At 42.7% G+C, this 13812-nt stretch overlaps 1 protein-coding gene across 1 annotated transcript; it reads right to left on the minus strand.

Annotated features, from left to right (window-relative positions):
* Positions 1–5610: 5610 nt before the first annotated feature.
* GJD4 (gap junction protein delta 4) lies at positions 5611–10314 on the minus strand. Its single transcript, XM_040450957.1, has 2 exons — positions 8094–10314; positions 5611–6664 (listed from the first exon to the last, which is right to left on the minus strand). The coding sequence occupies exons 1-2, from the start codon at positions 8155–8157 to the stop codon at positions 5619–5621; spliced, it is 1110 nt and encodes a 369-aa protein (XP_040306891.1). The 5' UTR covers positions 8158–10314; the 3' UTR covers positions 5611–5618.
* Positions 10315–13812: the final 3498 nt, after the last annotated feature.

Here is a 13812-nt window from a genome sequence, read left to right on the forward strand (position 1 = left end):
CCCCCGTTCATGCTCTGTCTCTCTCTGTCCCAAAAATAAATAAACATTGAAAAAAAAATTTTTTTAAATAAAAAAAATAAAAGTTGACCCAATTTGTAAATCTTATTGAATTTAAATATTTTATACACAACTATTTTAATTCCTGGTTAATTAGTAAAATATAATCAATGTGCCTCACTGTGATTCAGTTATATGCCCACTGGAAAACTTCACTGACAGACTTAGTAGGGAGAGCTCAGACAACCCATCAACCTGGAGGGAGATCACCTAAGTTGTAGACAAAGCACCAGAGGGAAATGGCATTTTTAAGGTTGGCATTTTACATTTAACCTATGAAATTATGGCAGCATCCCAAATAATATTAAGAATGTAGTTGAAGCTAGTTTAATAGTTAATATTTTATGAGAACTTAAATTTTAAAACCTAAGAAGCTAATAATACAAGATTATGATATTGCATTATGGAAAAAGGATACGGGCATTATTTCAAAACTTCTGTGTTCTTATAATTTCATTATAATTTTTTTAATTTCAAGAAATGTTTGGGGTGCCTGGGGGGCTCAGTTGGTTAACCTACCGACTTCGGCTCAGGTCATGATCTCGCAGTTTGTGAGTTCAAGCCCTGCGTCGGGCTCTGTGCTGACAGCTCAGAACCTGGAGCCTACTTCAGATTCTATGTCTCCCCCTCTCTCTATGCCTCCCCTGCTCATACTCTGTGTCTCTCTGTCTCTCAATAATAAAAATTAAAAAAAAATTTTTTAATTAAAAAAAATGTTTGATCTAATTTGTAATCAAACACCAATTTCATTCTTCTTCTATGATCTACTGTAGGACCCTCATATTGCCTCGAATACCACTATTAAAGTGACTCTTAACCCTCTGTTAATTTGTTAACACTCCTAGAAATCTTACACTGTTGTTAACATTGTTTTGTGAACAATAGTCCCTTCTATATGACTCCTTCAAAAAGGCATTCTGAAGCAATAAAAGGAGGCAAAACCAGCCAGGAGAGAGAAGGGTTGGCCACTAACTGACCAGATTATCTTAAATGAGTTACTTCACCTTCCTGGACCTTCATCTCCCCTATAAAATGAGTTGTTGACTGGAGTCTCTAAGGTCCCTGACGAATGGAAGATTCCATGATGCTGAGGTTGGTACTGAGGGAAAGGGGTTCTGCAGACCTCCTGGGGGGTGAAGTGCGGGTTATCTGGAATTAGCAGCTATAGTCAGCTAGGGCAGAGAAGAAGAAGAAGCCCAAAGAAGAGGCACCCGAGGGCCACAAGAAAGTGAAGAGGGTTAATACTGAAAGCTCAGCCTTCTTCCGTTCCCCAGCTGAGTAATGGAGGCGGCCCAATTCCTTGACTTTATGCCAGAAGTTTTGCTGTTTGGCAAAACTATAGTTTACTTATAAAAAATAGATATTTTATGGTGAAATATTCAAGTCTGAACCATGAAATTTAATTTTTAAGTATGTGTTGCCTTCATGTATTCCCCAGTTGTCTCACTGGAAGAGATTGTCCAATGCAAGGATAATCTTTCTTCATCTTTCTCTTGTGAGTCATTCCATGCCTTGCACAAGTACCAGACATAGAAAAGATGCTCAATACATACACAGACACAATGAGGAATCTTTAATATTTTTATTTATCTTACTTCAAAAAAGGTAAAAACTCTTTAATCCACACTGACAAATATCACATTTCTAGCTGGAAAAGTGACACTTCTTTTTATACATGAGGAAATATAAACACACAGAGAAAACTAATGTTCTCAGAGCTCTTAGTGAAAGAATGGAAAACTTTCCTTGTCTCTGGAGTACAAGTCTTAACCAACCTCTTTACTTCCCCTGAAGAACCACTGTGGGCACACAACAAAATTTAATGAACTTGCGTTAGCATAAGACTTTATTTCCTTCTAATGGCTAATCACACACACCACCTCTATAAAATTACTGAATTTTCATTTCTGAAGGAAATGGCACTGGATACGCTTAGCATAAACTTTAGTAATGCCTGAGGCTTTATTCGGATCAAATATCCCAGGTGAGGAAGACCAATTTATGGATATTTAAATTGCTTCCCAAATACTATTTCTGAGATCAAAAGTACTTCAACTTTCTAAAGCACAAGAAAAGGAGAAAAAAAAAATCTTAAACATAAAATAACACATCATTTCATAACCCAAGGGGAGAAACCTCATGCACCATTGCAGATTCCTCATTTGACAACTTAAAACCATAAAGGAATTTTTGTACCTATTTAGTACACAGCTGAGGAATCTTACAGGAAGAAAGAATATTTATGTTCTGCTGGCACCCACTACCACCTTCCTGAGTAGTCACACCATTGGGTTTGGCTTATTTACTCAGTTCCACCATTGTCTGTCTTGGCTGTCATCTTTTATTATGAATCTACATCTCCAGCTAACCCTTTGCAGTTAGCATCTTGATCACATGAAAAGCCAGGGTAAAGGACAATCTGACACTTGTGGGCAAAATAAATAAATTTAAATAGAAATAAGGAACTGCATCTTAAACCCAAGAGGATGACTCATTGTCCTTTTAAATGATCTCCTTCCCATGAGGCCAGATTGTCCACAATTTCTCCATTATCCCTAATTTCTCACCCCCTCTATTATCCAAAGTAACCTAATACAATTTCCAGATCTGCTGCTGAGAGTTCCTAAATCCTGATTTTTCTGGACAGAAATAAGCAAAAACATAGAAGCGTGGAAATGGTCAAGAGTTACCTCCAGACATAAATTACCATTTTCGTGTTTATAAATATTGTGTCCTAAATATGGTCCAAGAGAGGCCTCTGTTGGTAAGAAAGGATATGGGAAGAAGGTTTAGAGCATTCCTACGTCTGTGGACATATAGAAATATGCAAATTTTATATCATCGTGCAAATATTATATCACCACAAATTCCTGGAGAGACCTGTTTAGGGTGATGTGTCAAGCATGGACTAGTTCACCGCCCAGGGAACATTGAGACACACAGTTCTGTCTCTCTCATGGGGCGTCCACATCCACACTCTCATCTGAGCTACCCAACAGCGCCTACAACATGAGGTAGTCCTTACAGTGCCCAGATCAGCCCTGAGAAAATTAAAGTTGACAGGAATCAGAGGAGTTGTTTCAACAGTGATACTAAAACAATGACATTTTGTTACAACTCTTTCCCACCAGTTTGCTGACCTGTCATGTGATAAGTTTTTGTTTTGTTTTGTTTTGTTTTTTGTTTGTTTTTTTTTAGCTTCATAGAAACAAAAATAAGAGATTAAATGCTAGATACAAAGGCAATACTCATAAATACTGGTTTATCAACATAGCTCCATTGATTCGAAATCTTGTCTCAGCCCGTTGATAAAACACTCACAGGAGCTATGTGAAGAATAAGAAGCACTGCTAGAGAAAGAGGTGGAGGGTTGGAGGATTCCATGGAATTCCATGGAATTCCATGGAGGGAGAGGAACCAGAGCAGTGACACACAAGTGACAGACTGGGGAGTCTTTCAGCTGTAAGATGGCCAAGGAAGTGAATGGCCAATCGCTGTCATGGCCAGGTAGGCATGCTCTTTACAATCACTCACTATTTTAAACATGATATGTCTCTACTCTGCTTGTCTGGGGAGGGAGGGAACACTTCTTAATAAACCTGGTTTTTGCATTTGATTTTTAATTTCCTGAATTCTCCGTGAAACTAATTTCATCCAAGTTCAGTTTGAAAAAAATGTAGTCACTTCTTTCAGCTCTATTTTCTGCCACTCACTCTCTCAGGTCACAACACAAAGAGCAAGTTCCCCGAGGAACAGATTTGTTCTATGATTGACAAAAGAAAGGGAAAAAAAATATATATATATATACATATATATATACGTATATATATATATATATATATTTCAAATGGTAAGGGTGAGACATCTAGGAAACATTTTCTAGGTTTCTAGGAAACATGTAACCTACAGCACAACCAAAATGCAGCTGGTGGGGCTTCCAGACTCCACAGCTGCCCCTGCCCCTGAAATTGGACCACTCAAATTGGGGGCGGGGGAGGGGAAGCGTCTCCATTGTAAGAGACCCTCAGCAAGTCTGTGCCTGAGAAGCCTAGATGCCCCTTCTCTTCATCTGCAAAGCACCACCCTGCTCTGTCCTTGCCTGAAACCACATTAACACTCAGAAAATTCCAAGTAGGTCCTCACAAGAGATTGCAACATCCTAGAAAAAAGGAGTCACATTTATTAATTCCATAAATAATACTTTTCTTGGCTACACACAAGCATAATCTCATTGATTTTCATAATTTTTCTTTTGTGCTTGTCTCAGCAGCTAGCTGTAGTACGTGTTGATTCAGCATTTGGATTCCACCAGTGGGTTCCCATCACTGCTGAACCACCTGAAAACCACCTGGACATTAACCTGGGAAGACTTCTGAATCAAAGTTCCTAGAAAGTTACACAATATCTAATGAGCCATTCTTACCTTGCAAAGACAAAAGAGCTCCACCACAACATGCACACACATGGACACTTAAACCACCTAAGAGCCATTCTTATCTAAAATGATCGTAATTTGGGGCGCCTGGGTGGCTCAGTCGGTTAAGCGTCCGACTTCAGCTCAGGTCACGATCTCGCAGTCTGTGAGTTCGAGCCCCGCATTGGGCTCTGGGCTGATGGCTCAGAGCCTGGAGCCTGTTTCAGATTCTGTGTCTCCCTCTCTCTCTGCCCCTCCCCTGTTCATGCTCTCTCTCTGTCCCAAAAATAAATAAACGTTAAAAAAAAAATTAAAAAAAAATAAAATGATCGTAATTAGAGGACTCTCTCAAAGTACAAGAGATTTGGGTTCTAGGCCCAATTCAGTCAGTTCTCTTCACTCTTGTCACCTTTTTCTTCTCTCCAGCCACACTACGTCCAAAGACCTGAGCTAATGTCCTTCTTTAGCTTCCCTTCCTGTGAGACTAATCCTGTCCTGTTCTCACCATTCTCATCCTATCAAAACCCATGCTTAGGCAGTTAGCAGAATTGAAGAGTCTAATAAATTAACCCTTATTAATGTTTTTTTTTAAGTTTATTCATTTTTGAGAGAGAGAGAGACAGAGCGTGAACAGGGGAGGGGCAGAGAGAGAGAGACACAGAATCCAAAGCAGGCTCCAAGCTCTGAGCTGTCAGCATTAAAGACATGTGTAACAGTGCCCCTTTTATCCAAATAGAAGAACAAAAACAAAATAAAGAATTCTATAATAACTCACATGAATGAGCTCTATTAATGTAAGGCAACGTGCTGTACATTAAGCACATACTATGGTGAAGGACAAGAGTGTCACATTAATCAGTCACCTGACACTCTCTAATTAATCATTTTAGCCTCCAGTCACGTTGTCAAAAGCACAATGTCAAGTGCTTTGGTCAAGAGAAAGTATGTACATGAAATCTGTATCTTGAGGATTTGAGTCCCGCACAAAGTCCATGTGTCCCATGCCGGCTCGCCTTTCTCTCCGCCGGTTGATGAGGATTTCACATGGGCCGAAGAGGATGTGCATCTTCGTGGGCCAGGTCTCCGTTTGGACTGGGCTATGCACCCCCCTCGGCCCCCCGGCCCCCGGCTGCCTGGCGTTCCCTCTTCAGACCCACTCGGACTTTCTGGATCTCGTGTTGGCGGGCCGGTCGGGGGGCTGCAGCTGACCGGACGGACAGCGCCGGGCCAGCCGGCTCTGAGGCGCTAAGGGGTGCTCCTCTGACCTTGTGGGACCCTCGTCCCTTGGGTCCCCGGAGGCCTCTCTGTGGGGCCTGCTCCCCGGCTCTTTGCAAGCCACGGCCAGCTTGTCGCTGGCTGAGGACATCACCTCACTGTCCTCTTCATCAGGAAGTCCCGTCCGTCCTGATGTGGCGGACTTGCGGCTGGGGCTGTCTGCACGCTCCCCTGCAGCCCACGGGCCGGGGTGGACGGACGCCCGCACCTCTGCCCACCCACCGCCGCCGCCGGCCACCTGACCTGGCCTCGAGCCCAGGCTCCGCGCAGGCCGTGGCCGGGGGAGAGGGGCGGCTGCGCGCCCGCGCACGCTCGCCCTCCTGTGCACGCTGCAGACGAGGTCCGCCACGCTGAGCACCAGAGACAGCGCGCTGACCGCCCACATGAAAAGCATCATAATGGACTTCTCCGTGGGCCTAGAGATGTAACAGTCCACCACGCTGGTGCAGGGAGAGTGCGTGCAAGAGAATCTCTTTGGGACCAAGAATCCAAATAGGAGGTAGTGCGAGGCACCAAAAGCTGCCTCGGTCAGCATCCGAAGAAAGAGGTGGACGATGTAGCCAGAGGAGAAGTCTGGCACGGTCAGGAGGCGCCGCTCCCTGTCCCTGGGGCTCAGGTCAGCGGGGTCAGGGCCCCCGGGACCGCCGTCCGGCCCGCAGAGTCCGCGGGCGGCCAACACAGCCCCCCTGTGCAGCACGTAGACGCTGAAGACGGCAGAAGGGAGGAGCACGGACACACTCTGGATCAGCCAGAACCGCAGCTGGGACACCGGGGAGAAGATGTCGTAGCAAACATTGGCGCATCCTGGCTGCAGGGTGTTACACACAAACCTCTCCTGCTCATCCTGGTATACGGGGGAGCCTGCCAAGATGATCACCACCATCCTCAGCAGTATCATGAAGATAAGCCATACCTTCCCTAGAAAGGAGGAAGCAGGAAGGGCACCATCACCAGCATACAAACACATTTCCACCCAACACCATGTCTTAAGTATTTACAGGGTGGAGGCTGGAGAACTGAGAGGTCAGTAAGCATGTATTTTAGTCACCGCTACAGCCTCTGCTACTTAGCTCATCTGCCAAATATTTATGGAGCACTTGCAGTGTGTCAGGCGCTGTGCTGGGCTAGTTGTTTGTTAAAGGCTTTGAGATTTTAAAGAAGTGTTAGAGACTAAAGATGTTTGATTTGACTCCACTAATTCAGATTTGTGGTAATGTCTCCCGGACTGAAGCTTCTAGAAAGAAAGTTGAGCTGAGCAAATTAATGATGGAAATAAGATCTTATTCTCTATAGATAATAAGCTTTTGAAAGGCTGTTAGCACATTTGTGTAACTGTGTGTAGCTGCTAATTTTAATTTAGTGGTCTTTATTTATGATAGTGGTCCACAAGATCTTTACTGTTGCTTTATGGTCCTTGGAATCAAATTCCTTTAGCAACATTCAACTTTTCAGGTTTGTCAGTGACTCAGAATTCCTTTTCCTTCTATTCCAGTTGTTATGATATATTGAGATTCCTCTTTCTTCAATGTATCATGAATAAATGAGACCAACCTAGGAAATCAAAATAACCTCAAGTCCAATTTTCATGTCATGAGTTAACTCTTTCCTAACATGTTTAAGACTCAGTTAAAATAATCTGCAAATATTTTGTTTTGTGACAAGATGCAGAAAACATCACCTGACATCAGAAAAAGCACTGTTATAAACAAAGGCAGTTAAACTCAAAGAATAGAATTATGTGATCAGGTCATTGACTCAAACTTGTAAGACCAAGTTGACTTCGTTTAAATTCTACAAAACAATGAGTAAGAAAAATATCAACCACTTCATGGGTATATTTTAATCCCTTACTCAATTCCTTTTTCCAGGAATTCCATACCTCTCTGAAAATTTAATACGTCTGCATCAAACTCAGAAATATTTATTACTTTCTTAAAAAAATAAACTAAGCTTTGGATCTGGCTTGAAATACACAAGAGAAATTACTAATCTTTTACAAATTAAACTTCAAGAAAAAGATGAACAGGAAGAAAGTGTAATCAAGGCATTAATCTCTCTTTAACTTTTACTATACTGTTCCTTCTCCTGATAAAGTAGCCAGAGAAGAGTTACACAAAGATACTACTTCCTTTTGCTTCAGTCCTTCAGGCTCAGTACCTGAATGTCAGCAAGAACAGGCCCCAGCAGAGAACACTCACATCCAAGCCTTCCTTAAATGATGGTAGAGCTGTGGCGCGATTAAAAGTAAAGCTTGAGCACACAGCTCCCTTTCTTCATGCAATAAACAGGCCAGACAAAGTAATGAAAACAAAAACACAAGAGCTTTGGAGCTGTCTCCTATACTTACCCACAATGGTCATGTTGCAACTGAAGGTGATGAGAAGGAATCCCAGCAGGTCCAAACGTTCCATGCCTCCTAGCGTCACAGACTCAAGGTTGTTGGAGACATCGGAAGCCTGTGTTCTCCAAGAAAGTGGAAAATCTTTGCTGGAATAAATGTATCTTCCCTACAAAAGACTTAAAGGTGAGAGCTGCAGATATAAAAGGAAAGCTTGGAGCCCAGGAACGGGGTGGGCGGTGGGCGATTTTTCCATCTCTGAGTTGAGACAGCCCTGAGCTGTCCTCTGAGGCAAAGCATTCTTGACAACTGCAGTGACCAGAAGACAGCAGGAGTCGTCTCTCATTGTGGGTTATTCTTACCCTCTTGGGACATTCCAGGCCCGTGGCAGTGCTCACATGTCTCTACTGGGAGAGCCAGATGCTTCAGGATATAATAGAAGCTACTACATTTAACCCAAGAAAGAAACATTTCTGTTAACTGGCCAAGGAAATTTCGCCACTAAAAAGGTGTTTTCTCCTTGCAAACATTTCCATAACCCCTTCACCTGTTAAAGAAGCATTAAAATATTCATGTTTTGTCTTCTCTATGAAGCATAAGCCATCTTAACTCTGGCATGCAAGGGTCTGGCCCTCATTCTGAATTCCTACACCATGGATAAAAGCATAAGTCTGCATCTCAGACATGTGTCCCAACTTTAGGCTGTGACTCAGTGACTCTCTAGCTATTTCCTGTTTGGGTGAGTGATGAGAGCTTTTTACTTGGATACAAAAGGCCTGGGTACAAAGCCTGGGGCAGCTACCTGGTCAGTGGCGGAAGTCACTGAATCTCCCTACATATCCTCATAAGGATCAGGATCCCTGCATTAGGGAGAATCATGCTGTTTCATTCAGGGTTTGTGGGAGGAAGACACAAAATGATGATGTTGAGAGCACCTAGCATGTAGTGGGTGTGCAACAATTCAAATCACTGGAATTTCCATCCCTAACTGGCCCCCAACACCTTCATAGATTGCGTCTTCCTTTTGTCTCTCCCAGCCCCATCTAGCCAGGGCTGCTCCCGTTGAATCAGCTTAATAAATGTCCATTAAATTTGTAATAAAGTATCACCGTCTGGACCTGCTGACATCAATCACAGTTGCATCAAAATCCTCTCGTGGCTGTCACCTTTATAGCTAGGAGGAACCCATCTTGCAAGGCTGGGGATCTATCATCAGGCTGGAAATTGTGAACTTTAAAAGGAATGATTTCAATTTTCCATGAAAGCTATTCTTTTATTCCCATCTTTTCTTCATTTCTGATCTATTCTTGACTTTAGTAATATCCCTAAAAAGATTCCCAGAAGAGGAGTACAACAAAGCTACTTTCATCTTTATTCACATGACACATTTCCACCCACAGAAAACATTTTGACCCCCTTAAAAGGCACAGTAGTTTTGCTATATTTTAGTCAAATGCTTCAACATGAACAATGAAATTTAGAGAAATTGTAGTTAAGTAAAAAATATTGAAATAGCCATGTGGTTCCAGTATAAAATAAAGGAAAATATCTCTGCTTCCTAATAGACTGTTTGTGATACTGCTTAAAATCTGAAATATCAGGAAACTAATTTCTGAATTTTGCTGTGTGATATAAAATAACCTATTCTGAATGCAGAATAAAATAGAATTTTACATCCTCAAGTAAATCACTATAGCTTCTGATGCCTTAGTTTTCTCATCAGTAAAGCAGAAAAAAAATGCGTTCTTTGCCTACACCAAGTCGCTGTGATATACAAAATAAAATCACAGACATTAAAATGATTTAAAAATATAAAGAATTGGGGCACCTGGGTGACTCAGTCGGTTGAGCTTCCGACTTTGGCCCAGGTCATGATTTTGAGGTTTGTGAGTTCAAGCCCCAGCTCACTGCTGTGAGCCTGTCTGTGCAAAGCGCTCTTCAGGTCCTCTGTCCCCCTCTCTCTGCCTTCCCCCACCTTGTGTTCTCCCCAAAATAAATATTTTTTAAAATAATTTAAAAATTAATAAAATAAAAACAAAGTATTACTTACGCATCTCAGGGTCTACTCCTCTGGGTTCCTGCCCTTTGTCTATCCCTTTGCTCCCATGGCATCTTCTGAAAAGGTAACACTGCCTGTCTCTCTCCACCCTTATCTGTTTTCATCTTGCTTCTCTAAGTCCGTGTCATTTCCATTCTTTGCCTTTTTCCTGCTAGAAGATATTTTTGCTCTGCCTGGAAATTTAAACCCCAGTGGCTGCCAGAAGCAAGATGTGAACAAAAGAGGAGAAGGACAGCATGTCTGGAGCATCAAATACATGGCTGTCCATAAAATTATCCCAGCCCCCAGTCCCAGCCTTCCCAACCTTCCAGACCCAGCGCCAGTGACAGGACATGGATTCTGGCTGACTTCGAGGCCAGCCTCCTGAGGGACATCTGCTGCAGCTTTCCCTGCTGGGGGGAGCTGCTTGCAGTGAGCAGTACCCAGCCCTGTTGCCAGACCTGGCAGACAAAGTGGCCAATGTGTATGAAGCCCAAGGTTTTTTCTTAGACTTGGAGCCTATGCCTGGAGCCTTAGCAGCCATACAGAGATGAAAACCAGGCAGGACATTGTGGTCTTCATCTGCACCAGCCCTCCAATGAAGTATGAACACTATGTGGGTGAGAAGTCCTGCTGGGTGGACAATCACCTGGGGCCTTAGTTTGTGGAGTGAATTATTGTGATGGACAAGATGATGGTGTTGGGGGACCTGGTCACTGAAGACAAAGACACTGAGGCCAAGAGGACACCCCAAGCAGGGAGCACATCTTGTTCACCTGCTACCACAACCAGTACCTGGCCCTGCCCCCCACAAGGAGACAGCTGCTCTCCTGGAGTGACACCTGGAGGGAGATCATAGACAGCAAGCCAGGGGCAGGGACAGTGGAGAGTAGCTGAAGGAAGGGAAGGCAGGCCAGCAGGGCACACCAGCAGAGCTCAATGACAGAGGGCAGTGTCATAGCGGTGGCCCCCAGCACTGTGGAGCAGGGTGACACAGCGACCTCCGTTCTCACAGTTAGCCACCTGGAACGTTGCAAGATGGTTGGCAAGGAAACATGATGGGAAAATCACTTGGCTCAAAAAAAATTATCCTGGAATCAACAAGGAGATTTCCATTTGAGTGACTATAGAGCAGAGAAAAGCTTTTGGAGAGTACTGTGATCAACCCAATGGAAAGGAAATCCAGTGGGAGTCAGGGACATGGATATGGCTGAATTGCACAAGATGCCAACCTGGAATTTGTTCACAAATGAGCTGAGTCAAAAAGAAAGAGAACAACAGAGTCACATGCTATTCAGCCTTGGCACACCTCCCTCCAGCTTAATGATGTTGCCAAATTATTTAGGCCTGAGTTTTACCATCTATAAATTAGAGATGATACTTTGTTTACAGAGTTGTTGAGAATTAGGATTAATTTAAATGAGGTTCTAGCACATTATGTGGCCTATAAGAGGCTCTCAATAAATAACTACAGTCATTTCTCATTTTTCATGGTAGATATATTCTATAAAGTGGCCACAAGCACTGAATTAAAGATTGCTAGGGACTCCTAAGGGAAATACAGAGTTGGTCTGGTCACAACATTTCAGTCAATACAAAGCTTTGTTTTATGTGGGTTTCTATTAAAAGACAACTTATTTAACATACGTTTTTATATATATTTAATATAGTTGGCTCATTAACATTGAACTCATGGCTTATAGCGTTGTAACTCATGCCTGACTGAAGCTCAACTAGCACATGTATTTTTCTCTGTGAGGCTCATTACAGACTTCTTGCAGTTGGGAATATTAGCATTTCAGCACTGTGTTTTGGGGGGGCATTTTAAACAGCAAAATCACTAACAAAAAGCACAAAAATTTGAAAACTTTGCCATTAAGTGGACGCCCCCCCCCCCAAAAAAAAGCTTGTTTACAGTTATTGAAACAAGAAGGCAGCCCGTCACCACCATGTTCTTCCTTGGCTGGAAACATGCACGTGGGTGACAAACTCTTCAGTGCTCTGTGCATGTCCACAAATAACCATGACAGCCCCTTCGTGATTCTGTGGTTACAAATAAATTGTAGCAATTAGGCAAATTCACAAGTAAAGAATCCATGAATAATGAAGATTGACTAATAATAGGGATCTGCTAGAGGAGAGAAGCTGGGGCTGATAAAGTGTCCATTCAGAAGCGCGCAGTGTGACTCTAGCAGCCCCAGGGGCTGCAGAGTCAGAAGAGGGAGGGGTCAAGGCACAGACCCCACCCATCCCACACCTGCTTCAGTCAGAACACTTTTCCACTTCTATCTTCATTACTGTTTATGTTTTGGCCAAGAAGGCAGCCTAATATTAAGGTTTAGAACACAAGTTCTGGAGTCTGACAGCCTGGATAAAATTCTAGTTTCTTGACTGTGTGGCCTTGGGAAATTACTTAGTTTCCTCATTGTAAAATAACATTATCTAACCCCTACCCTAGAATGTGAAGAGCAAATGAGAAAAACCTAAAGCACATAGAACAGTGTCTAGCCAATGATGTGTACTCAAACTATTCATCTTTATTCTTATTATCCCAAGAATCAGGCACCAGTGAAGGAAGGCAGGGGTCTCGTAGTGGCTTTTCCTCCCGAGGATGGGTGCCCCAGGGCCCTGATCAGCTGGCTCAGAAACCTGGCCGGAGAAAGGTATTTTTCCTCTGAGACTCATAAGTAAATAAATGGCTTGTAGGGAAATAGAATTCAGTTTCTTGAGGACTTGGAAATGATGGCATCTCTCTTGTTTTGGTGTGTGTGTGTGTTTAAGGAATAGATTATCTAATTTGAGAAATGAAGGTTTTCATTGTTCTCAGGATTTAAATGACTTATTCAGGATTGTGGCTAGAAAGCAAAGGTTCAGTAGCTGCATCAATACAACAGACTAATTATGCCAGCAGTCACACATCATCTGCATATGTAAATCTAGTAACAAAATTGATTATAACCACTTACTTTTCTGACAATATAAGCATAAGTAATCTAGGGTGAGCCAGCTATGTGTAGACCTTCTACCACCTGTATCCACATACTCCCCCACACTAGATTTACAGCTAAAAATTAACAACCTAGGCAACAGGAGATCCTGAAGAACACATACAAGGTGGAAATGTTCTTCTGGTAGGAATTTCCTGCTCCTATGGTCCCAGAACTCTCATTCTTTTTTTTTTTTTTTTAAGTTTATTTCTTTACTTTGAAAGAGACAGCGACAGCATGAGTTGGGGAGGGTCAGAGAGAAAGATTCCCAAGAAGACTCTGCACTCTCAGTGCACAGCCCAATGCAGGGCTCAAACTCACGAACCATGAGATCATGACCTGAGCTGAAATCAAGAGTCAGATGCTTAACCGACTGAGCCTCCCAGGCTCCCCCCACCCATCGAAGCTGTCATTCTCAAATTGTATTTTTTAGCTACAGTTCAACTCCACTGCTTTTGGGAAGGGAGACAAATGTCTTCTCTCTACCAAGATGGTATTGACAGTGTCCCCTGGAGTTAGTTTTGCGGCACTTAAGCTGGTTCTTATAATTAGAGAGGTGTGACTTCTCTCCCAAAGGAAGAAAAAAGTTTCAGGACAGATTTTCTTTGTGAAGAAGTGAAAGTCTCCATCATAAGCTTGCCTTATGTTCACAGATCTTGGGAAGTATATTAGAACAGTCTTCCTGAGTGCTATGGTTTAAATG

This window comes from Herpailurus yagouaroundi, unplaced genomic scaffold, assembly GCF_014898765.1.
Source record: "Herpailurus yagouaroundi ecotype Mexico unplaced genomic scaffold, PumYag 203, whole genome shotgun sequence".
Lineage (NCBI taxonomy): Eukaryota > Metazoa > Chordata > Mammalia > Carnivora > Felidae > Herpailurus > Herpailurus yagouaroundi.

Coding starts and splice junctions, on each gene's coding strand:
- GJD4 (XM_040450957.1), bottom strand. CDS start 8,157: ATGGAACGTTTGGACCTGCTGGGATTCCTTCTCATCACCTTCAGTTGC. Junction 6,665..8,093: donor TTGCAACATGACCATTGTGG/GTAAGTATAGGA, acceptor CCTCCTTTCTAG/GGAAGGTATGGCTTATCTTC.